This window comes from Euprymna scolopes, chromosome 2 (genome assembly GCF_053919585.1).
Source record: "Euprymna scolopes isolate OS-2025 chromosome 2, ASM5391958v1, whole genome shotgun sequence".
NCBI classification, from domain to species: Eukaryota; Metazoa; Mollusca; class Cephalopoda; order Sepiida; family Sepiolidae; genus Euprymna; species Euprymna scolopes.
The window spans coordinates 162,394,724-162,422,130 of record NC_136483.1 but is presented as its reverse complement, the minus strand read 5'-3'; the positions used below and the strand labels follow the sequence as shown (position 1 = coordinate 162,422,130).

The window sequence follows — 27,407 nt, the reverse complement described above, 5'->3', positions numbered from 1 at the left end:
GTAGATTAATTATAAACATTAGATTTGAACAGTAGATTAATTGTAAACATTAGATTTGAACAGTAGATTAATTGTAAACATTAGATTTGAACAGTAGATTAATTATAAACATTAGATTTGAACAGTAGATTAATTGTAAACATTAGATTTGAACAGTAGATTAATTGTAAACATTAGATTTGAACAGTAGATTAATTATAAACATTAGATTTGAACAGTAGATTAATTGTAAACATTAGATTTGAACAGTAGATTAATTGTAAACATTAGATTTGAAAACTAGATTAATTATAAACATTAGATTTGAACAGTAGATTAATTATAAACATTAGATTTGAACAGTAGATTAGTTATAAACATTAGATTTGAACAGTAGATTAATTGTAAACAGCAGATTTGAACAGTAGATTAGTTTTAAACATTAGATTTGAACAGTAGATTAGTTATAAACAGTAGATTTGAACAGTAGATTAATTATAAACATTAGATTTGAACAGTAGATTAATTATAAACAGTAGATTTGAACAGTAGATTAGTTATAAACAGTAGATTTGAACAGTAGATTAGTTGTAAACAGTAGATTTGAACAGTAGATTAATTATAAACATTAGATTTGAACAGTAGATTAGTTATAAACAGTAGATTTGAACAGTAGATTAGTTATAAACATTAGATTTGAACACTAGATTAGTTATAAACAGTAGATTTGAACAGTAGATTAATTATAAACATTAGATTTGAACAGTAGATTAATTATAAACATTAGATTTGAACAGTAGATTAATTATAAACAGTAGATTTGAACAGTAGATTAATTATAAACATTAGATTTGAACAGTAGATTAATTATAAACAGTAGATTTGAACAGTAGATTAGTTATAAACAGTAGTATTGTCCATGTGACCATATAAAGCAATGGATTAAGGCATTAAGTAGATCAGTTCTAACTGATTATCTTTTGGAAACTTCAGGTTTATTCTCAAAGCAGGACAGGATAACTAATAATATAATAAAAATGTTTAGATGAGAGCTTGATTAATTTATTTATTGCGGACTATTATTCTCATCTTTCTTAGTTGTTGTTTCATGGCGTTTCGGCCAACTATTCCTCTGGCCTTCGTTAGGTGGTAATCGCAATGGGATAGGAGCTCCGAATCTCCTAACTACATTCTCAGCAATTACTGCCATTCATAGTTGTTGTCGTCTCACCACGTTTTTCAATCCTGTCGCGGTTAGCACCAGACGATGTCCAGAGGAATAGTTGCCCGAAACGTCATGAAAAAACATCTCCAAAAGATGAGGATAATAGTCTGCAATAAATAAATTAATAAAAAATACTCATCTCAATAATGAATTCCAATTAAATAATATATGAGCGATTGATTATTCATATTATTTGGAATCTTCGGACTACTGTTCTCATCTTGAGCGTCATTTTCACAACGTTTGAGGAAGAGAAAAATTATGCATCAAAGTCAGATCTTATGTGTTTGCATGTATCAGTGTGAATATTTAAAAGCGTTGTTTTGTAAGGTTAAATTTGAAAATTTTAGAAAACCAAATAATGCCGTATGATTTTTACTTAAATGAAAAATCAGTGAAAATTTGAATTATTTATTTATTTATTTATTTATTTTTTTTTTTTTGGTACCATCCATCTTTATCAAAAAAGACTTTGTTATTTTATCATCCACCCCACCCCCTCACTTATTTTGTTGGTGGTTTATCATCCCCCCCCACACACACACACATGCACACTTATTTTGTTGGTCTTACTAAGTTCGGAAGCGGGATGTGTAAACGTTGTACACAGGGAACCAGGACGTTATAGCTTCAGTTGCAAAACGAGACAAAGAATAGAAAAGCGGAAATAACTTTGTGATTCGCTTTTTCTTTGTAACAACATCGTTTATTTCCTCGTTGTTACGGCCGTGACGTCACCCACATGATCGTCTTCTCTCATGTGATATCAAACGTTCTTTTACGTGAGTTTGAACGCCATTGTCGTCTATAACATGATCAGTTAATTTGTACTGAATTTTTTATATTTTTAATTCTTTTTGCATTCTTTTTTATTATTCAAATTCCTTTAATTTTTACTAAATTTTTATATTTTTTATTCTTTTTCATTTTTTTTTATTATTCAAATTCCTTTATTTTTTACTAATTTTTTATATTTTTAATTCTTTCTGCATTCTTTTTTTATTCTTCAAATGTTTTAATTTTATTTGTATTGTTTGGATTCTTCAAACTACTGTTCTCATTTTTAGTGTCATTTTCACAATGTTTTAGTTCATGTAACCTCCAATATTTTTCACGTGTACATTGTCGAACACAGGAATCTTCCTGTCAAATTCATGGCATAGTGGATAGAATACTTAGTAAAATTCAATTGTAAAAGTTATATACTTCTGGAGGTTAAAAGTTCAATCCTCAGTACGGGCAACACATAAAATACAATTACAAATTACTTAAGACTTCTACCTGATAATGGCTGACAGAACAAGAGCATGCTACACCTGTGGATTAAATAAAGGGTTCTATTTGAAATTCCATGCAGATTCGTCAGTTTGACAGAAAGATTCCTGAGTTAAACAAGATACACCTGCAGAAGGTTGGAAGTTATGTTGACTGAAACATTGTGAAAATAATACTCACGATAAAATCAATCATCCAAATAACCCTAATAATACAAATTATATATGTTCATTTAAAAAATTTAGAACTGTAATAATTTATTTTATTTTATTTTATAGTCTGGATGTTTTATAATGAGGAAACTGTCATTTGGGTTGCATCTCAAATCCGATTCTGGCCGATGTCGTCTGACACTATCCAGATATCATCTTCTCTCGCTATTGAAGGTCATCGTTTGGTTTGCTATCGGTACTGTGATTGGGTTTGCCTTGTCTTACACGTGCACGCGTCATCGATATGAAAAATTGTCTGGGACAGGACGCAGTCATTCTTATTTGTTTCACCTGCTTCAGCATCGCCTACAACAAGATAAAGAACAACGGCGGCGCCATCTTGTGCAGATTCTAGTCGTCCATGTTGGAGAAAAAGATCATGTGACCTTCAAACTAAAGTGCAAGATTTGGCAGCAAATAACAAGACCAAAAAACGTTGCTACAAATCACGTCTTACATTTTGTAGATGAAAATTTATACCATAGAGAGATGAAAAGTGGCCACCTCTTTGATCCTGACCAGCTAGTGCCATTAAAAGGATTGCGGAATATGACTTTTGTGCAAGGTTTGAAAATGATAATCCACCATTTTTTAGAGAATTTGGAATTCAGTCATGAATTTTACTGCTTCGTAAGTGACAATGTGCAACTTGACCATCAGAAACTCCGATATTTATTAAACTCTGTAAATGGAACTCTGAAAGAAAGGATTCAACATCCTAGATGTTTGTTGGCATCGAACTGTTCAATGGCAGATGTCATTATCCTCAGTCGGTCAGCAATAAAAAATGCCGTAGATATTATCCAGTCTTGCATGTTTTCCGAAGACCTTAAATCAGTTCCAAACTTCCAGAATAGATTTGGTGAATGTGCCGACATGACTACCTTATTTGAATGTGTTGAGTCACCCAAGGTGAGTGTTCCCTCCCCCCTTTAATATTTGTTTCTTTAAAACTATCAAATTTATTTTTGTTTGGACTTTCAATGCCTGATTATAAAGAAGTTTAAGCATTTCATTTAAAACTGGCCTCATAAAACTTGTTAGAAATTTGAACCGTTGATGCCAAACAGAATCTCCAGTTCAACTGAAAATTAAAGATAATGACTGTCCAAAAACATCAATCTGTGGGAGGGAATAACAATGAATTTGATTGGTTGGCTGACTAAATTAAACTACCGTGTGCATATATAGAAAAACCTGGTAAAATGAATTCCATGAATTTTATCCTGACGATTCCCTATGTAGATGAAACACAGACGTTGCTGTGTAGTTTAATTGTCATACATATATATATATATATATATATATATATATATATATATATTAGTAGTAATAGTGGTAGTAGTAGTAGTAGTAGTAGTAGTAGTAGTAGTAGAGGTCGAAATATTGATGGGATGATTCCAATATTTTTCCCAATTAAGAAGATTCTGTACTAAATTCTCGATTCCGATACAATTATTGGATTCGATTCTTTATAAATCTCTAAATATTTTAACTATAAAGTTGTTATTTTGTCTTGACTATCGTAAAAACATATATTAAATGTGCAATGTGCATATAGTTTCTCAAGCGTAAAAACACAGTTGTGGGAGGCGGTCTATAGATTTTACTGTAAAAATCAATAAATATTGATTATTTTATTATTACTACCAACTTGTGGAAGATTTTGTTTTAAATAAAATCAAATAAAAAAGATAATTAAAGGAATCGTTTTTGGTATCGGAAAATAGGCACAAATTTTTCCGATACCGATTTTGATACTCACAAAAGGTTTTTCTGACTCTGATTCTAATTAACAGTAATTAGAATATTAATTCACGTATACATATATAATATGTGATGTAACATATGCATATATTTTCAGTATTTACTGCAACCGTGCTCAATACATAAGTAGGGCAAAGTAGTAAATAATTATGGAAATATAATTATAGAAATTTAGCTATACAGAGACGTCTGTGTTTCATCTCTGTAGAAATGAGAATGCTCATTTGAGTACGCAATCTGCTCTAACTGAAAATAATGAAAGATAAAACAGTAAGAGTAGCAGAAACTCACTATTAAGCGAACAGACAAAAGGAGATATTGTTGTTTAGGATAAACAGCTTACCTTAGCGATTTTTATCCTTTGACCCCCCTCCCTCCTCAAATCCACAGAGATTAGAGCATTCCTGTAATGATCTGGTCCCTATCGATTGCAGTGTAAAGCTGGTTCTGTACAGTTCTAGGAGGTTCACTCTCCAAGGCTTTATCTTCTCTCTTTGAGAAAAGGTTAGTTTATTGCTAATCGCCTGAAGCGCCCTTACTAGACAATGCTGACGAGGCTGCTCTGGCACTTTTTGCAGGTCAGAGTGCCCACTTAAGGGGTGCTGACTTCTCAATTCCACTTTCTGACCCTGGCGTAACAGTTCTTGTGGTGGGGGAGAATTAAAATACTCTTATCCGCTTCATTTTTTTTTTATTGATGGGGTATTATCCATAAAGTCCAGGGGGCCACTCAACGTTAAGGGTTAAATAGATCATCGGTTGAACAATGATCGCCATCACAAGAGGACCAGAAACAATGGAGGGAAATGGCAAAATATTACTAAGAGAAATAGATTATTCAAGAGAACGACAAAAAGTATTTGTTTACATTAGACTAGTTTGGATCATGTCTAACGATCGATTGTGGGGAGTTAAGTAGCAAGATATATGTGGATCAGAATTAATTAAATGTGGATCAGAATCTGGCTGGTAGGAAAAGACTGACTTGTCAGCACATTTCGGTAGGTAAAGATTCAGAAAAAAAAAAAAACAATTAGGCTAGAACTACTTTGAGTGTTCGCCTATTGAATGGTGTCGGCATATCAATCTTTTCTTACCAATCGGATTCAATCTCAGATCCAACATGATAAGATTGATGAAACCCGGGTACACCCAACAGACACTGTAGTTTTTAAATAAAATACTTTATATTATATTAGCTCTTGTAGAACCTATGAGCCTGTGTAGGGTTTGTAGAAGAAAACCACATCAGAGTGCTCGATTATAAAGAAAATCAAATGAAAGAGTGTACTATTTATTTATATATGTGTTACAGCAGACCAGAAAAACATTGGTACTGTCGGGTTCAAATTCAACAAGAAGGGGTGCAGTCTTTGGTCATTTATGATGGACTCTCTTCAGCCATTGTTTACATCTGTCCCACTGGTGAGACAGATATAAACAAAGACTGAAGAGAGCCTAACATAAATGACCAAAGACTGGTTCCCTTCATGTTGAATTTGAACCCGATGGTGCCAATATTTTTCTGATCTGCTGTAACACACACACACACACACACACACACACACACACACACATAATATCATTCTATGTATCTACATAAAAATTTATGTATCTATTTTCAGTATTTACTTCAACAGTACTCGATACGTAAGTAGAGCTAGACTGTAAGTTTTGAAGTTGCATGGAGTCGATGTTGCAATGTGTTTTTATATGTTCCTGTACTACTGGGTTTTCTAGTCAGCCAATCAGATTCTTTGTTAGTCACACATCCATTTATCATAGCCAATGGGATTGCGTTTATCAGGCAAGAGTAATTTGACCTCTAATTCACCTGTTTCTTTGTCCTTTTTGGTGGGGATATGGTCTTTCTTTTCTTAGTTTTAATCTGGATGTTTTTCACTTTTTTATTTTATACTAGCTTATTTGTTTATGTTTTGTTTATTTATCTATATATTAATATGATAGCACGTGTGTTATTTATTTTTTGTCACGCTTACATCCGAGTGACTATTGTTTAATTGTTATGGATTTTGATCTCTTGTAATAAATAATTTTGCCAAGAATTCTCCATGTTTTAGTTTAAGTTTCGATTATAGCGGAAGAAACTCAAGTTTTTTATATATATTTATATATATATATATATATATAAATATGTGTGTATTTTTTTTTTCATAAATTTTGGTTTAAGTTTCGATTCAAGCTGATGAACCCAAGTCATATGGATATATTTTTTTTATTTTCGAAATCGCAACTTTATAATATATAAAAAGCGATAGAATATTTACTCTCTAATAATATATATGAAATCTGCAAGAATTAAAATATATTTCAGCGTACTTTACGACTGGGCTATTCCGGCCATCCCTGCTAGCTTAGATAAATACTTTTGCAGTTTTAACAAAAGAGCTACAATAATATCAGAGCATCTCCATTTATACTGAACATCTACAGAATGCCAACATCAATATATTACATATGAATGAGTCCACTGTGGAATTTCCACAGGTTCCGCTAGTTAGTTATTACTATAATTATCATTTCTGTTATTGCTGTTATCATTATTTTATTAAAGTTTTCTATTGTGTGTGTTGTTATCCTAAGGTGAAGTTTTTTTTTGTGTATACATATATTTACTATTTCACTGCTGCAGTTTAATAAATTTTGGGAGGTTCCTTTAAAGTTTAGGATAGCTAATTTCTCACTGAAACATAGTCTACAAGGGTCGTCTAAGTTTCTACATGTGCTGGCCTGCCATACTATTTTCTACTCTACTATTGGTAATCGTCCACTTTCTTGAAAACAGCTGTTTTTTTATTTGCAGATGTGGTATGTATTCAGGTATACCTCAGGGAGAGGAATACTCTTGCCATGCACAGTTCCACGTTACTCTTAGGCAAGATATAGTATCTGTTATCCTCTTTCTTATATTCTACAGAATTAACATACAGAGAGTAGATGGAGTTCCTCTGTGGCACAATGATGTAGCTCCCATTTTGGAGGAGCTGGGGGCTTCTACATTAATAAACCTTGTGCCTACTTTGTTTTATATTTGTGTGGCAGCAAACATACACACATTTCAGTGAGTACACATTATTAAAGGTTGACACTGCCAGCACACGAAGATTGGCAGCTGTTTATGAATTTGGTGCACAGAATAAGTTATGTTGACATTTGATTTTGAAAAACAAAATATCGGCACTGAATCATATATTTCTCTCTCTCTTTCTCTCTCTCTCTCTCTCTCTCTCTGAAGAAAGAGAGAATTGAATATATAATTGTATCGTTTTTAAACAGTTGAAGCTTTCATCATGTACTGATGGACGCACATATCAGTTTTTGGCTGCACGCGTCTGGTTTCAACTAGGCTTTCTTTTAAATATGCTCCGCCAGTGCTAAATGTAAAATAAATTATATATTTTTATAAAAACGCATTTGTTCACTATTTTTATACTGCCATTAATACCGATGATGGAGATGCTGCTTGTAACAACTCAATGAAGACTTGAGAAGCGACCCATGCCAGCCGGTTAGAGCCGACGACATATCCACCCATTGATGTTTTTATGTGCCTATCGTTTAATATCGTGTCTAACACCCAGGGAGCTGGTTTTCTCAACCAAATAACACTCCCCGGAAACGATAGTGTCATATTTCAACATGATGAAGACTAATCCATCTGTAACAATGTTACATGCTCGGGTAACACCAATTCACCTTGCTTATGGGATAAAGGTAAAGTGGAGGTGTTGGACATGAGGTTTAAGAAATTCATTCCTTTCTCCAAAACCTTGGAATATATATTTTAGCTGATAAAGTTGATAGAAAAGAAATTTCTCAGCAAAGTGACTTGACATTGACAATGTGAAGTCTGCCCTGATATCTAGGAAGATATTTTCATTTGGCCATGTGTTTTATTTTAAGTGTCAGACCACCATGTAAGTGAGGGGAATTAAACTGAAAGACGGAAGGGCATAGCTGATAATAGTTTCTTTGGAGCAAATGTGCTCGAGAAAGAGAAGGAAAGAAAAAAGAAAGAGAATCAAAGAGAAAAATGAGTTGAAAGAGAGAGACAGAAAGAAAAAGGAAAAAGAGAATTAAAGACTAATAAGATTAAGATAGAGAAAGAAAAGAAATTAAGAAGAAAAGAGAAAAGAAAAACGATAGAGAAGATAAAAGAGTAATTTCCAAACGACAGAGGAGGAAATGCTAATCTGAAAGAGATTTGTTGGCTGGCATCAAACAGTATGCATCGCCTTGGGCTTCTGCCCAGTGGCCAGAAACTTCTCCAGAAAAGCTAAGTTGAAAAGCTGTTGCTCCGGACTGTCTGAACAAACCTAAGTTGAAAACATCCTGCATCATGAAGCCATTAAGAACCCGAAGAATTAACTTTGCTTTGCACAAAATGTACCCTGATTATCTTATGATTAATTATTCTCGTTTATAAAAAAATGATCTCTAAGTTATTATTAAATTGTTTTGATTTAAAACCCAGTCAATTACAGTGCTCACAACTAACCTAGACTGCACTGAGAAAAGCGATATACCAGCGACACTAGAGTCTCTACAAAAGGAGCATGACATCAAACCAAAGAATGGTTGACCGGAGTGAAAAAGATATTGCCACATGGATTAAGGATCATGCATGTTTTGTGTGTCCTGAGTATCAGAGCGGTAGCTCCAGTGATATTACACATCTAGGAAAGGATGGATCTGTTGAAAAGCTAAACTGGATACAGGGAACCCATTGGCCCTATATGGCAATCTTTTAGTGATGGTGTCACAAACAAAATACTTGTTTCCAATTTTTCATTAGCCAGCATGGAAGTAGTAAAGCTTAAAAAACTGTCATAAGAATCCTTATGTGAGTACGCAATCTGCTCTAACTGGAAATAACGAAAGATAAAACAGTAGGAGTAGCAGAAACTCACTATTAAGCGAACAGACAAAAGGAGATATTGTTGTTTAGGATAAACAGCTTACCTTAGCGATTTTTATCCTCTGATCCCCCAAATTCGTATGATGATCTGACCCCTGTCGGTTCTGTGCAGTTCTAGGAAGTCCACTCTCCCAGGCTTTACCATTTCTCTTTGAGAAGGAGTTAGTTTATTGCTAATCACCTGAAGCGCCCTAACCAGACAATGCTGACGAGGCTACTCTGGCACTTTTTGCAAGTGAAAGTGCCCATCTTCAGGGGCACTGACTTCTCAATTCCACTTTCCGACCTGGCATAACAGTTCTTGTGGTGGGGGAGAATTATAAATCTCTTATCGGCTTCATTTTTTTCTTATTGATCGAGTATCATCTATCATCCAGGGTGTCGCTCAACTTTAAGGGTTAAATAGGTCATTGGTTGAACAATGATCACCGCCACACGAGGACAATGGATGGGAATGGCAGAATATTATTAAGAGAAATTGATTATCCAAGAGAACGACTCAAGAAGTATTTGTTTACATTAGACTAGTTTGGATCATGTCTAACGATCGATTGTGGGGAGTTGAGTAGCAAGATATTTGTTCACATTACATTTAAATTTCAATCCAAGGAAAGAAACTATTAAAGTATAAGGCTTTCCAGTATCTAGGGACCTTAACATTGAAGAGGGTAGGATTTTGCTGCTTGTTGGGTTGGGTTGGTGAGGAGTATGTGTATCAAGGAGGCACAAGTGTCATGAGTTCATCAGAGCACATTCCATTAAGGTACTTATAAGACAGGCACAAGGATGCAACATTGTGGAAAAGGGACAAAAGTTGGAGCTTAGCCTTTTAGATTTGACTCTGTTTTGGACCCTGTCAAAGAGTGAGAGACTAGTGGTACATGCACAAGCCCAGATGTGACAGCAATACTCCATGTATGGGCAAATGGTGGTTTTGTAGAGATATAGGATACTCTCTTATGAGTAATTTTCTAGCACAGTAGAGAGAGCCCATCTTCTTTGCAGCAGTCTTGGCAATGTGTTCAGTGTATTTGTTCCAATTCATGTCAAATAAAAAATAATTTTTTATTTTATGGTTATGTACTTGTCTATGTATGACTTAATATTTTTTTTTATCCAAGTTGCTTTTGTTTTCTGGTTCCAGGTTCGCAGAATATTCCGTTTAGGCTACAAGTGTTCATCCATTGCAGAGCCTCCTGTTTATTCCGAAGAAGGTAGATACCCAAACTCGAAATCTAGTCATTTCCCAATGGATATTCTCATCACCAAAAATCACGAGATTCATTTCCTCCAGCAAAGGTCCACTCATTTATCATTAACGTTTTCAGCCGTCGCAAGCATGATTGAGTTCATCCACCACAATCGGTCTCTGGTTGCACATCAAAGACACTTCCACCAACAATGGTCAACTAGCCAAACCTTCCCTCAAAATCTCCCATTTTCCGACTCTTTTGAGACATCGCCATGGCATTACATGAATGACCGATATATTTACACAACGCATAATTTACATAAAAGTCCCACGCAGAAACTCTCAGTTAGAAATTCTTCTCAACTCTTGACTACAAGTAAGGAAGCTCTGGTCGGTATTTGGCAAATGTTTGACCAGTACGTGTCAAGACTCCAATTTCGGTATTCTTACCGACATGTACACCCTGTGCTTGGTGCCCGTCACCTCTTACGATTTGGAGCAACTTTATTGCAAAAGTACCCCACAATAAAACCACGCCTATGTAATGTAACATTCTATTCATACCAGAAATACCAATGGCCACCTATAAGCAAAATTAACGACCAATCAACAGAACCAAATAAGGAACATATTTCACTGATTGTGCCCATTGCTGGCAGACATGAAGCATTTGTCCACTTTTTACAGACACTGACACGCATTTTTCATGATGAAACCAATATCGACATTATATTTGTAATTTCCAAAATAAGCACGAACCAGCAAGCAATCTCAATCATCGAATCCCTTCGCAATAAGCACCAAAACATCAAAATTAAAATCATTGTTAAACAAGAATTATTCGCCCGAGCAAACGCCCTACAAACTGGTGTCACCCACACACGGGAAGGGGTCATCCTCTTATTTGTTGATGTTGATATGGTCTTTACTAATGCCTTTTTGAATCGTGTGCGACTTAACACAGTACTTGGTCAGCAAGTTTATTTTCCTATTTATTTCAGTCAGTACAACTCAGCCGCCAAGTCCAAATCTTGGAGGAACAATTCCGCATTCAGTTTCAAGCCGACTGACGGCTTATGGAGATATTTTGGTTTCGGAATGGCTGCCATATACAAACAAGACTTTCTAGCGATTGGCGGCTATGATTTACGTATCAAAGGTTGGGGCCAAGAAGATATTCGCTTTTACGAAGATACACTGAAAAAACTGACAGTATTCCGTGCACCAGATCCGGGTTTAGTCCATGTTTATCATAACAAATCCTGTTCAACATCTTTGACTCCGCAACAATATGAAATGTGTTTAGGGTCAAAGTTTGACATTTTTGACCACCAGAGGACACTAGCAAATGTTGTCTACAATAATGACCATATTCTACACTCCTCCGTGGATTTGACTTAAGACTTAAAGATCCATTTTTGAAGAGGAAGCGATAATTTTTATTTATACATAATCTATATATTAATATGATACTTTTTTTTTTTTTTTTTTTTTTTACACATGAATCACCACTTATCAAGGCCCGGAGGCCACTCGAGGATAAGGGTTAATGGGTATACATTAGTCAATGTGATTATAGCGTAGTAAACATAAGTAGTGGGAATTTTGTAAATTGGATTACTTAGGGAGACGGTTCATCAAGAACTTGTTCACGTTGGACTTGAAGACAATAGAATTGTAGTCAGCTGGAAAGCAGGCAATCGGAAGCAAGTTCCACAGGCGTGCAGGTCTAAGAAAGAAGCTTTGTTTGTGGAATGCACATTTAGGTTTAGGCAGAGATAAACAGTGTGGGAAATTGTTGATAGTGGTTTTGGCTAGACGTGTGTTTTTCGGGAAAGTTTGGTGAGGGAGGGGGGAACCATAGATTGAAGCTCAGCTGAGCATTTGCCATGTAAATAACGATAAAGCTGAGACAGGCTTGTAACGTCTCTTCTGTGGGAAAGAGGTTGCAGGGAAGAGGTAAAGCATCCCCCACTAAGTTACAAAGTCTATTTTGAACTCTGTCAAAGCAGGATAAGCTACTTCTAGCAACTCCTGCCCAGATGTGGCAACAGTAATCTATCATTGGCTGTACCTGGCTTTAGTCTCAAGAGACAATAGATAACCTCTGTAAGGGTGTCTACACTGGGAGTCTATTGTAAAGCAAAGGTGATGTAATCTCCAACCATACCTCTTCTGAATCAGTATTGCTTGAATCCAGTAGCAAGAAGTTCAAGATGATGAGAAACAATGTCAGAAGAAACATTGATTTTAGACATTATTCATCCAGAGCAATGCCAATCAAAAATATTCCAACTTTGTGGATTTTTATTTTGTAGTGTATTTTTTATTTTCTTCGTTTTTTTTCCTTTTAGATGAACATACACACTTGTACATGATGATTGCAACGTCTTGTCAGACGAGTGCCACTCCCTCAGACACGTAAAGTCCATGAGCCCAAAAATGGCTTCCATCGCGACAGGACCATTTTTATAGACAAATCCCTGAGGGAGTATCTATACACAGATGATGTTACAGAGTCTTAGCTTTGTACGACAGCTAAGTCTTTCTCGGTTCAAAATGTTGAGATCCAGCAACAAGCAAGGGCAAGATAGCCAGCAACAAGATAAACTGCAGACCAGCTTAATGCAGGTAGTTTCCCACTTTATGGTTTTTTTTTAAATCAGAGATTTGCTTCTCCTAGAAAGCTTGCCTTCACCACGGCTTACGGGAGCCCTCTTCACCCCAACACACACGGTGCTAATTGGCCATTGACCACGAAAAAGGGTTCATTCATACATACAAACATACATACAGACAATTGCCCTTTATATATTGAAGATTACCTGAAGTCTCAAAGATCCATTTTAAAGGAGAAGAACAATTTTTCAATTTACGGCAGAAATTTATACGTAACCTATATATTAATATGAACATGCTACTAGGTCTCAATTCAGTCCATTACATTTACTACAGCTCTCAGATGAACCTAAAAGTATTTTGGGTACTGATTTACATTTGTGATCTTTTAAACCAACGCATTTCAGGTGAAAACATTATTACAGACTTACGTGTCATGACGAAATTAGTATAAATTTAAAAAATTGCGAAAAATGACCCAGTAGAAGATGTGATGGATGTATTTTTTAAAAAAATCATTCACAATTACACTCTGAAATGCATTGGTTTAAAAATGGTGGATCCTTAATTTAACTTGAGTCAATATAAGTCAAGGGAGACTAATCAGTTTGACATACTGAATTGGTTGTACAATTCTCCCACAGTAAAACATACAATAAAACTTGATAATTCGATAAATTCTATTTTTACTTGTAATTATTTTTCTACTGAATTAATTTTCGTATCATCTCGATTAGTATCTCTTCTTTGTCTAACTGATCTGACCTCTTGTTTTGCTTTGACCTCGGATGTTACCTATCTTTTATTCACCCTTGTGAATAATTCTGTTTTGCAGGTTTCAGTCATCATAACATGTACTCAATGTAACCCTTGTCAAAATCCCCACTAGCTGACTTGATAACTATTGACATGCAAATAACAGACTTGCTGTGGATAAGAGATGTTAGGCTATGTGAGTGCAGAGAAGAAATTGAAAATATCTGATTATGAAATCAGCCACCCAGAAATTGTTTTTTTAAGAAATAGAATGGCTTTTTTTCTTTTTCTTTTTTTAAATATTGTTACAAATTTGAACTTTAAGCAAACGCAAAGCAATACGTGCGTTTTTTTTGTTTTTTTTACGGTTCTGAATATTTGAGCTGAGGATTAATGATTTGTATGTCATCTTTAGTGTTATTATCACGTTTCGGTTGATGTAATTTCTAACCTTTGGGAATCTTTCTGTTGAACTCAGGAATCTGCACAAAATTTTGAATGGAACGCTTTATTTCATCAACCATTAGAAATTAGCAATAATTGAAGAGGTTTACAACTGAATTTTACCAAGTATGTTATTCACTGCACCAAGGGTCCTTGCTTCTTTTTTCACATTAAAATAAACATTCATTTACCTTCAAGATAAGCAAGCTTTCAATCCAACACTCTTATTAAATGACTTTTTATTAATCATTTCTTTTTTATGTTCCTTAGCAATATAAAAATCTCCTTGTGAAGTCTTATATCTCTAAGAAAGAAGAGAAAAAAAAAAAAACGCAATGATTGATAAAAAAAAAAATAAAAGTCACTCGAAGAAAGAACAAGGCCGATAGCCATTAGCCGCGTGCTCTCGTGTAATGAATGAATGTAGGATTGACATGAAATTCTTAAAGATAAACTAAAATGACTGAAAAATAGGCTGAAAGGACTTAAATAAAAAGTAAATGACTTAGAATGACTAATGAACTTAAGGATGAATTGAATGACCTTAAGAATGACTTGAATGCTTAAAAAATGACTGGAATCCTTCAAAAACAACTTGAATGACTTTGAGACTGGTTGTAAAGTGGGTGATCATTTTACATTAAATTAATACAGAAAAGTGATCCCCCACTTTATATCACAAAGTTACAAACATAAGTACAGCATGTAGTATCTTGGCCAAAAGGCCAAGAAAAGCTAAGAACAGCATCTATTAACAACAAACCTTTGATTTTAACCAAAAAGGCCAAGCACAAAAGTGTTACAGACAGACCGACCGACCGAGGAGCTTAAAAAGTGCATATCATTTTGCCCTTTTTAAATTTCAATATTCAAATTGTTGAAAAGTCATTTGAAATAAAAGTCTCATTAAGCAGGGGTTCATGCTAATAGAAACCTACTTGAAAAAAGTAATGTTCCTAGATTATCTGCGGATGAAGCCTTTTGAATGGATACTGGTTGGCCGTTAATAGATATCTGGGTGGTCCTTCTGAGTGGACAAGTGGGGATGGCTGAGAAAAAAGAAGATTTCTGGCTAAAAGTATATATATATATATATATATATATATATAGGGTGACCCCCTCCAAAAAACGGGCCCCAACTGTAATTAGGCCCCATTCCTTAGTGTTTTGTTTGAATGAAATGAAACTTTCGTCATGACTAGTTTATATTCAAAACATCACATCAAAACACTAGGGTCGTTGACCTTTTTTTTTTCTCCGTTCTACAGCATATGTTCTAGATGGCCTCCATTTAACTTTTGTTTTTTTTGTTTTTTTTTGGGGGGGGGTTCACCCTGTATATCCCAATGTAAAACTAATGTTGCAGAAACAAAAGAAAGAAATGTAAATTCGGGTTGTCATTTTTTTTTTTTTTATTAGCATTTATTGTTTATTAATATTATTATTTATTAATAATATTATTGTTGTTTAGCATTATTTATTAATAAGTAGTAATAAATATTATTTATTAATAAAAATATCTTGCTGCCACATGTCCATCTAACCTAGCATGCGTTTCTTGTTCTTTGGACTACACGCCAGCCACAGTCTCCACTTTACACATCCACCTCCTTCAGCGTCGACTTTTCTCCAACTACGTGGTATCCTAGTTTTTTTTTTTTTCACGCACAAATCCAAGCACACTTGCCAATTTGCATACGTATTCAGACGCTGCTACTGCTGCTAACATAACTGCTTGTCATCCATCCTTCAACTAATTTTCATACGTGCTCCTATGCACCATGTTACAGAATCATGTGTGCCACCCCACTCAAACAAGAAATGCTGACTGCAACGTTATGTCGCACACGCACTCAGAATCCAAGTGATATATACAGAATGTGTTGGAGTCTTTTGGTTCTTGAGTTTGTGATTTGCGTTGTTTTCATTTTTATACTTGTGAACCCATACTCAATTCCTCCGCAGTCAATGATTATCGCAAAGACAGGAGATGTCTATTGACCTTAGTATCTTCGAGACTAAATCTGTAGATAGGAGGAAAACAATAAGCAGGAAGAGAGTTCCACAATCTTGATGTTCTTGGAAAGAAGCTAATGGAATAATAAGCTGCATTACAAAAAAAAAAAAAAAAAAAAAAAAAAAGTATTAGAACACTGAATTGTCCATCCAAACGCAATTCACCATTTGATTTCAAGCATAATATCAGCATTAATTCTCACTATCTTCCTTAAGTAGATATGTTTATGTTTAAAATTATTTAAAGTGTGTATACATCCTTTTGGGGACACCCTGTATTATATAAAGGCAGTTTCCATTATGTATATGTACAACTAAAATTCAAACTACAAAAAAAAAAAAAAAAAAGTTTTTTTTTGTTTTTAAATCAGCATTGCCATGGATGAACATCTAAAATTAAAAAATTATTCATTAATCTGGCAAATTTCGTAGAGGAAGGAGAGGGGGCATTTCCAAGCCACTACCTAAATGGGAAGTAACTGATTATTTTTAATGATTTAATCCCCTTATACTGACCCATTTCTCCAGTTTATATTTATGTTCAGAGAAAGAGTGGAGTGGAGGAAAATGGGTAATGTGTGAACACCGCGACCGAGAAAGAAAATGGCCGCAGAGCTCTTAGAACACAGCCAACAAATCATGTTTATGACAATGATTTTCTGAGGGCTGAATAAATAGCAATATTCTAACTAGTCATGAAACTGTCTGACAATTTTGAAATGGTTAAATGGATTGCCAAGCGTTAATAGCCAATTTACTATGCACACTGAACACGTTAAGTCAATTGATGGTTGGAGATGGAAATGTTGAAAAAGATGAATTTCGTCATTCAATATAAGAAAAAAAAAAAAAACCACAAGTGAAGCAGGCATGGCCCTCCATGAGTGCATAATGAATGAAGCATGTAAAAAAAAAAAAAGGGGGGGGGGGCTAAGTTCAGCATTTATATAGAAATCAGTTAACTTTTCAGTCAGAAAGTTTTATAAAAATCTAAGGCATCAATATTTTTTAATAAGCACGAAAGTGTCAATTTTAGTCATTTTAATCCAAAAGGCACCCCTAGGGGGGGCAACTGGAGTTTTCCCGGAAAATCTGTTACTTTTTTTTTTTTTTTTTTTTTTTTACTCATATCATGTTTAATTTTTGTGCAAAATTTCAAAAAATTCCAAGGCGTAGTTATCGATAAAAGTGCGAACAGACGAACGAACAAGGGGAGTTTACAGGTCCACCCTTCTTTTGTCAGGGAACCAAAAAAATTTATCTTTGAGCAAAGCAAACTTTCCTTACAAACAATTATCTATAGAATTGTGAAGTTAGGATTTTTTTAAAGTTTCAATTTTTATAAGTTTTTCTGTCTAGACTGGTGTGTCTACACATTACCAAAATAGGTTACACTTTTGTCCCAAGCAACGTTGGATAACCTATTATATAATTAATTTGCTTCTAAATTATTAACGTTTTATTCAAAGTTTCATATTAAAACAACCATGTTTCACTGAATTTGTTTTTCTAAAGAGTTTCAATAAACTAGTGAACCTTATCTGTGTGATCTCATTTCATTGAGAACATTCTGTAAGGACGACTCATGCCCTTTGTATCAAAGATAAGAACCGATTCCAGTTGAGGCAGAGAGCCAACCCTTCATTTTGACAAAACATACCATCCACACAAAAAATTAAAATGAAAGAATTTGATACATGCAGAATAAACAAATACGAATAAGGTTTTGCTCAGTAACTTTAATGCAATAAAAAGTAATAAAAATAATACAAAAAAAAATTTTGTTTGAACCCCCCCTCCCTTTTGTTTTGTTTATTTTAAGCGTTTTTGCTTGTATTGTTGATGTTTTCTCTCCACATACAAGAAACATTCAATGATAAAACAAATTGTAAATTATTGTAAAACACTTGGGTAACCAGCATTTTTAATGTTTTTTTTTTTGTTTGTTTTGGTTTATAACTTTTATGAGTGAAAGGGGTTGACAAAGGACAAGATTTAAAAAACAAAATGAAAAAAAAAATACAGAAAGATGAAAATGACAATGGGCTACAGAAATTTTTTTTAACAAGTAATGGCGTAGTTCCCTATAATTTAGAAAAATAAATAAAAATGCAATTATCAAAAATAGTACTCCAGAAATAAAAATAAGTTAAAAATAACGTCCAAGAACAGGAGTTGGGAAAGAAAAATCCTTAAGAAAGAAAATGGTTAAAAAAATAAAAATAAAATAAAAATAAAGGAACGGGACATGTGATTCATGACCAAGTCATGATATTGCAGGAAGAGAAGGTGGGGGTAAAAATTCATGACACCAATTTTACACCTCAAGTCAATTTTCAAGTTCAAAAAAAAAAACAAAAAAAAAACTCATTTTTTTTCTTTTTTAAATATCTTACAAAAACTAATTATTGCAAAAGTTAAATTAAATACATTAATTTAACCCAATGTCTACTTACTCTGCCCTTGAAGGGAGCAAAGCAAGATACAAGGTTGGTTTTAAATGTGAAGAAAATCCACCTCTCCAAAATGGGGAGCAAGTTAGATTGGAACAAAACTTAAAATTGCCTCAGTCTAGAAGAATTCATTCTTCAGACAAAACAAAAGACAAAGTATACTATTAGAACAGATACTTTCCCCAAAACCTTATTGATCGGAAGTGTTGTTTGTATTCCTGATGACAACATAAGGCTTTGGCATCATATTGTCTAATCAAACAGTAAAGATATTATAAACATTAAATAAATTTTGATATTTCTTGACAAAAGTTTTGGCCTTTTTAATCATCTGCTGGAAGTGTTCAAGTTAAATCATAAATGAAAATCAATTAAATTCAGTGTTATCTTATAAATTTAAGAATCACCTTTGTAAGATTTTTTTTTTTAATAGTATTTACAAAATGTTTGAAATGTTTTCAAATGTAATTTGTCTATGAACTTATTTTAAAATTAAAAACATTCTTTGTTAAATTTGATTCTAATTTTACATTATGCAAACTTATTGTGTAGTGGCATTTCAAGTTTTAGCAAAAAGTAGTTGTCTACCCACAAAGATTTTCAAATTTATACAAATGTTTACAAAAGACAAAGAAATTTAATTAAATAATAATTAGCAAAATAAAAACTTTGATTAGACTAAATTTTGTCTTCAAAATGGTAGCTAGACTCATTCCATTTCAATGTTAATGCGTAGAAATTAGTTATGAGTGATTAATGCATAACTACTTTTGTTTAGACAATGCCGGAAAGTTTTCATATTTTTGATAAGCCATCTCTAAGTAACCAAACTTAATTCATTCCATTAATTATTTTCAATCCTCTCATAATATTATTCATCTATCAATTGACAATCATCCCATTTCATTAATCCTTATCGAGTGGCTTTTGGCCTTAATAAATGGTGGCTTACTAAGATAACTTGAAAAAATAAAAGCGACTTGTTGCCTTACATACACATTGCTCTTAAAATAGGCACAATTTTTAACGTGGTTGAACTCCATTTTTCTTTTGAATTGGGAGATTTCAAAATTGAACCTAGTGTTTCTAACACAAATTTTCTCTATTAATAAGCACAACCTTTTTTTTTGGGGGGGGGAGTCTAAGTAAAATTACTAGTCATCCCAAAGGCCTTTATTATTTTACTATTTATTGCTAACAAGAAATCTTGGACGAAAAAAAAAAAAAAAAAAAAAAAAAAAAAAAAAAAAAAAAAACTTTTTTTTTTTTTTAAATTCATAAATTGAACCACCACAAACGAAAGCAATAAGCTTACATTTTTGCTATAAACTATTTGCACACAATCTGACCTACATCAACAATAGCTTATATAATAAAAATTTTTAAGTCCAAGCACGGTTTCATTTTTATATTATATATACATTTTTGTAAAATGCTATAAAAAGAATCGTTAGATGCAGTACATATTAATTATTTTATTTATACAAACATTATTGGCTGCATAAGTGCATGCACATTTCAGCTGCAATTTCTTTCAAAATTCAAATGTATGCACATATGTAGCCAATTATGTTTGCATGAATAAAATAAAAATTATGCAATAATACAACTACTTGTTATCAGGCACCATTTTATTAACACTTCGAGTCTTATTAGATTAACATCTAGAAAAAACAGCAATTGTGTGTGTGTGTGTGTGTGTGTATATATATATATATATATGAGAGAGATAAAGGAGATAATTTATTGTTAGAAAAGTTAATGTTATAGAATAAAACTAGGATAATTTTTTTTAGATTCAATGGCCACAAAGTAAAAGTTGTAAAAAAAAAAAAAAAAAAAAAAAAAAAAAAAAAAAAAAAAAAAAAAAGTGTCATCTTATTTAACAAAAAACTGGGAAACAAATTTTTGATGAACCTTTGAAGCTCTAGAATTTTTTTTTTTTTTTTTTTTTCCATAACATCCCATGTCTAAAATTGTCGGATTATCATCATTTGCTTTTCTCTAGAGTGAAATACAATTTTGTTTTAGTTGGGAATACAGAAGATTAGGAGGAGCACCGTAAACTGAATAATCTTGTATTTATCGAAATCTGGCATTGTTGCAGACAATTTAAGACAAAGTAAATAAACACTTAACTTAATAAGTGCATATTAACTAATTGAACAAAAACATTTTCACCAAATAGTTGATTATTAAAGTTTCTTTTATGCTATTAAACACATTTACAAAAGCACTGCATATTTATATTCAAGTATAGATCGAATAAAACATCCACATTTTTCCAATCAAATAATTAGTTTCCACAATCTAAATACTTGGTGCTTACGCAATAGTAATCTAATAAAATTTTACTCTTTTACAGAATTTCCCCTATATTAAAAAACAAAACTATGTATGCATATGTGATGAAATGAAAATATATTCCAAAAATCACAAATTGATCAAGTAGTTCTATTTTTATAAAAAATAGAAAGCAATTAATGGAAATTCATAGGCATTACAACATAAATCTAAGTATAAACCTAGTTACTTCCCTTGTATATTTAGATTTTTTTTCAAAATGGCCGGCGAGATACTTTGATTTGCTTATTAAATAAGACTACTTGATCAATTTACATGATTTTTAGAATTATCATTTCATTTGGTCAGATTTTTTTTTTTATATATAATATGGAAGGAATTCAGTACAAGAACCAATTTTTTTTTTTTTTTCAAGATTATCAAAAGATAGGCCCCCTATCAAATAAAACCCTACGTAAGAATATTTTAGATCTCTTAAAAATTGAATTAAGATTTAGGTAATCGAAAACATAAGGAATAATTTAAGGTGTATTAAGTGGATTAACTTTGAATTAAAAGAAAGTTAAGATTTATGTAAAAATATGCTCTTCAAATAAAGAAGAAATAACATCTATATAATATTGTGTTTGTTCCTTCTTTAGTCTGTACAATTACACTTGGAAAATAAGCAAATACAACTTTTTGGAGATGAAACTGCTTAAAAAAAAAAAAAATCCTAATTTCACAAAATTTGGCTTCAAAAGGCTAACTCTGAACAAATATGAGAGCGACTTTCCTTTTATGTAGCCTTGTTTTCAAATAGCATTATATGATTATTGTTATAATGGTGTGAGAAAGGAACTCGTAATTTTGACATGGCAACATTCAAAGAAAGTCAGCAAAACGTTACATAAAAAAGGGAACATTCGAAAGAAACGGAGGGGGGGGAGGTGCATTGTCCAAGAGGTGCTGGACTGAAGCAGTAAATTAAATAGTCTTTTACAATGTGATTTTATTATTTGTATTGAATTATGTAGCATAATATTACTTTGAGTATTTATTCATACTTATTGATTAGGTCAGGTCTATATTTCAAATACAACTTACAGAAAATCACTTTTAAGTGATGAATGGGAATTCTTGATATTACAACAAATCTTGAAAGTTTGAATTAGCAAGTTATCTCCCCTTTCTTAAAGATTATTTTTCAAAAAAAATGGCAAACAAAACAGTCGCTTTTTTGTTATTCATAAAATTTGATTTTATGATTAAAAATAAAACGATCAATTTACATGATTTTTTTTGTAAGTATATTTTGTTTCGTCACAGGTATGGACAGTTTTTTTGTTTTTTTTGTCTTAATACAAAGGAAATTCTGATCAAGAATAGATTCTTTTTTTCTTAAATACTTTCTGCCTTTTCTCATGTAGGCTAGAATATTTTTTTTTTATATAAAACTTGTGTTTTAAGTAAAATATTTTTTTTTATGAATTTAACTTTTTAAATTATATTAATAAAAAATAAAAATTTTTAAAAAAATACATAAATAAATTAAAAAAAAGTTGAACACAACGACCTAAGAAGGGAGGCGATGGTGGTCAAATGGTTAATGACAGAATCTGGATGCTCCAAGTGCGAATCCAGTTCTTTCCACAAAAATCACTTTCATCTTAGTTCCTCCTGTAAGTACCCTGATATCTTTCTGGAAAGAAATCAGGGTACAAAAATATCAGAGAAACCAATGCCAACAATAGAATCATCAGATTTATATGATATGGTGATGGCTTAGAGAAAACTTAAAAAGGAAGTTTCAGTTGAATGAAGACTATACAGAAAGAGAAACTAAGGAGCAATGACTTGGCATCAAAATGTAAATATGAAAATATGTTGAAACTTTTAAGCAGACATCGTATTTCATTTGACTGAATCTCAATGATTCAAGAGGATTTGAATACCAGATAAAAACGATTCAGTTTCGCAAATATAAGATTGCACAAAGAAACATGAAACAGAAAATCAATAACATTTATCAAACCAATTGCAATAATGCAAAGCTATTCATAAAGACAGATTAAGCTCTATTTGGTAGCTGATAGTGTTTATGTAAGCATTAAGATTTTTTTTTAGATTGTAATAAAAGAAAACGGGGTTAAGGGAGTTTCCATCCCACCTTTTAGCACTTGCCTGCCTAGCTACACTAAAGAACTGTGAATCAGCAGAACAGTGCTTACGGTACACAATAGATAACCAGTTGGGTCAACATTGGTAAATTGTACATTAGATAAAAAGGCAAAGAAAAGTTACAGTTTACACCACCTCAACAGTATGTTTTAAACAATGATAACAAAACCAATAGACAAAACACCCAGGTTTTAAGGTCAAATTTTCAAAGGAAAAGTATTTCAGAATACATTGTGCTGTAATAGATAAATGCCTCCTCTTAATTATTTACATTTAATCCAATCCCCACTTATTGGCCCTTCCTCTCACCATGTATAATTATTCATGGTCCTTATAATTTAGCATGTGTATTAGAAACACACACAAGCTTCACTACACTGGCATGATAATGTTTCGATCTGTAGTTATTAATAACTAAAGTCCGTCTTTTCGATATGAAAAGACAAATGAAAGACTTTTTGCCCAATGAGATCTTAGTTATTAATAACTACAGATTAAAACATTTATCATGCCAATGTAGCAAAGCCCGTACACGTCTGTATAAATAAATATTAATATAAATAGGTCCGTTTGTTATTGAGCACTATTTTATAAACCCGGTGGAAATTCTGTTCAATTTTATCCTACAAATACAGTGTTAATCTGGACTTCTATAAACACAAATGTTTAGTTTATATCAAATTGAAAGCTGCCAAAATGGGGACTAAATTTTTAGTAGTGTTTTAACTATTTATCAAACATTACATCAAGTTTCAGGATATCAAAGTCATTCTAGTTGGAATAAAAATATTAAAAATCCTTACTTAAGAGAAAAACTAAAAAAAAAAATAAAAAATAAAAAAATAAGATCAAATAAGCAATTAAATTCAAGACTTCAGAGACGAACCAACTGCTTTGAATGGGTTTTAGAGACTTTATATTAAAAAGGTAAAATTAAAAACAAAAATTAAGAGTATATCAAGTTTTTGGCTTTTGTCCCTAATTCAATCTAATTAAAACACAAAAATGCAGACAAATCTTTGATATGTAACCATCACTGAATGAAAATATATTCCAAAAATCATAAACTGATCAAGTAATTTTTTTGTTTTTAAGAAAATCAAATTTTATGAGGAAATGAAATATTGATTTGGTCTTTCATGTTTAATAAAGGGAGATAATTCAAACTGCAGATTTTAGAATTAACCTTAATGTCGGATAGACTACGAATCGCTAAAACTAAAATAAAAAAATTTTTTTAATTTATATCTATCTACCAAACTACTGTCAATTTTCAGTCTACAGACTCGAGATTTGACATAAGGGGTATTGAGATTTGAGAGAATCTTTTTAATCGGTTTTCAGCCTGAAATTAGGCTGTCAAGGGGTCAAAGTTTAACGATTTGACCTTCGAAAACTCTACCAAACTCCACTGCCAATTTTGGGTCTAAACACTTGAAATTTTAGCTGTAGGTTACTTGGACATGGACCAAACTTTAATTTGAATTGATCCCAAAACAATAAATGTTAAGGGGTCAAAATTAGGGTCAAAGTTAAAACAATTTGACCTCTGCGATCTCTACCAAATTACTCAACCAATTTCTGGTCTAAACATTTGAAATTTTACATAAAGGGTATTCAGGCATAGAGCAAGCATTTTAATCAGTTTTGGGGCGAAAATTTGGCTGCTAAGAGGTCAAAGTTGAAAGAGTTGACCTTTTCCAACTACCAAAATCCACCAATTTTGTGTCTAAACACTTGACATCTTAGATGTAGGTTACCCGGACAAGAGTCAAACTTTAATATATATATACATATATACACACACACACGCACATATATATATATCTCCACACACAAAGTTATGAACAGTACATAGGGCCCGAGCAAAGCCGGGCTGAACTGCTCATATATATATATAACTACTTAATGTTATTTTTGGAATGTGACATTTTTGTTTAGTGATGGGTATATTGCATAAAGATTTTTCTGCATTTAATTAGGTTGAACTCTGGACTTGCAGAAATTTTTCTTTTTTAAATACAGTTGGAGTAAAATAACGAAAAATATGTAAAATTCAAAAAAGTGGAGAGTGACTAATTTTTCCGAGATTATTACCCATAAAAATAGAATTTCAATATCACAATAGACCTGCAGAGGGGGAAGCTTAGTAATTTTATTGATTAGAAATGGGGAAGGAAAGAAAGGCCACTGTTTATCATTTCTTTGGTATAAAGTTTTTTTTTTTTAAGTTTTTTTTTACAAGGAAATATCCTCTATTCATTTCAGCATAAAGGAACTTCACGTCAGTAATTGAAACTAGTTTCAATGTTAAGAGGAAAATGTTGGATTGAAAAAAGTGTTTGACAGATTTCGATGCTTGTTTACATTGGTGATCTTTTAAACCAACACATTTCAGGTGGAAACATTACATACTTATGTCATATCAAAATTAGTATAAATTTCTAAAAAAAAAAAAAAAATTACAAAAACTAATCCAGTAGATGTACTAGACGCATTTTTAACGCAAGGAAAAAAAATCAGCCATAATTATGTTCTGAAATGCATTGGTTTAATAATGGCAAACGCTTAATTTGTCAATTTATACAATTTCACCAGAATATGTAAGTATGTAACGCTTTGACCTGAAATGTGAGAGTTTCACTAATATCCACATGCATCAAGTTTAGTATTATTTTTTTTATTATTATTCTTTCAGGGTTAGGAGAGTATAGTTTGTTCAAATTGATGTATAAAAACTGCAAGTATTTTACAAAAAAAAAAAAAAAAAAAAAATTCTTTACAATTAAGAAAAAACTAGTTAATTTTCTAGAATTCTTAGACTGAATAAAATTATCTGAAAGTATGAAAGGGAACTACATATATTAAAGCGGAATACAATGAAGAACAAGAAACAGAAAGACAATGAAAGCGAAAGTTAAAAGAAAAATGTAGCCCGAATGAAAATGGACAGACAATAACTAATACAGAAAAAAAAAAAAAAATTAAAAAATAAAAATAAAACAAAAAGATAAATTTAAAAATGTTTTTGTTTTGTCGTTTTAATGAATTGGGGAAAAAAAAAAAAAAAAAAAAATGAATATATTTTTTACTGTTATTTCTGCTAGAAAGATGCTTTTTAATGACGTTTCTTTTTCCGTTTACGTTTTCCTAGTTTTGCTGCATTGGCAGCACTGCCAGCCGCAGTTCCAGCTGCAGTTCCAGTCTGAGTCGATTGCTGATGTGACCAAGTGTTGTGGTTGTTTTTACTGCTGTTGTTATTGTAAGACGGAGATGAGGAGCTATTGGAGGGGTCCGACTGGCGAGCTTGATTCAAAAGCTGATTTATAAATCCATCCAGATCTGCCTCCCTGGAAAAAAAAAAAAATAGCACAGTGTGAAGACAAGCTTCATTGAATACTTATTTCCATTTTTACTAACACTAGCAAGCTTTTACTAAGAATTTAAAAAAAAAAAAAAAAATGCTTCAACCCCTAAATTTAATTGCAACAAAAACTTTTACGCTTATCCTGAACCCCCTCCCCCATTTAAAAAAAAAACAAAAAAAAACGCATAATGTACCTACCCGTGACAGAAATAAAATATACATAATAAAAAAAAAATAAATAAAAAATAAAAAAATAAAAAAAATCAAATTAATCAAGTAGTTTATTTTTAAGAATAATTTTTAAGTAAATTCGAGTCTGTCCAATTCCCCACCCCTGATTAAGAATGGCTTCCTAAAATCTCGCAAGTTTGAATTATTTGAGGTTATCTCTTGTTGCTTCAGACAGTTTTCAAAATGTCATTACAAGATTGCTCATAGTTTAGTCATAAAATTTTTTCATTTTTAAAAATAAAAATACTTCAATTTATATGATTTTAGTTGTACAATAATTTTGTTCTGTCGGGAAATACGTGCATCACAGATTTTTCTTTGCTTTGTTTTTCATGGGTTAGGGATTCTAGACAAGCACCAAAGCTATCAATAAATGTCATTAATTTAAGGATAAGGAATTTAGAATTATTTTTATTAAAAACATTTACAGATTATAGAAAAATAACCAAAAAAAATTGTTAAACCATT

The 27,407-nt window shown here is 32.3% G+C and overlaps 2 protein-coding genes across 2 annotated transcripts in view; one reads left to right on the top strand and one right to left on the bottom strand.

The window, feature by feature from the left end:
• The window catches only part of LOC145298239 (uncharacterized), a 34,883-nt gene extending 14,052 nt beyond the window's left edge, over positions 1–20,831 (top strand). Inside the window, exons 2-3 of the mRNA XM_080144308.1 lie at positions 2,758–3,603; positions 10,542–20,831. Coding sequence (XP_080000434.1) covers positions 2,773–3,603; positions 10,542–11,990 — 2,280 coding nt within the window. The 5' untranslated portion in view covers positions 2,758–2,772 and the 3' untranslated portion in view covers positions 11,991–20,831. The remainder of the gene's footprint in view (positions 1–2,757; positions 3,604–10,541) is intronic.
• Positions 18,144–27,407, bottom strand: part of LOC145298222 (uncharacterized) — an 88,455-nt gene continuing 79,191 nt past the window's right edge. Inside the window, exon 13 of the mRNA XM_080144307.1 lies at positions 18,144–26,691. Coding sequence (XP_080000433.1) covers positions 26,460–26,691 — 232 coding nt within the window. The 3' untranslated portion in view covers positions 18,144–26,459. The remainder of the gene's footprint in view (positions 26,692–27,407) is intronic.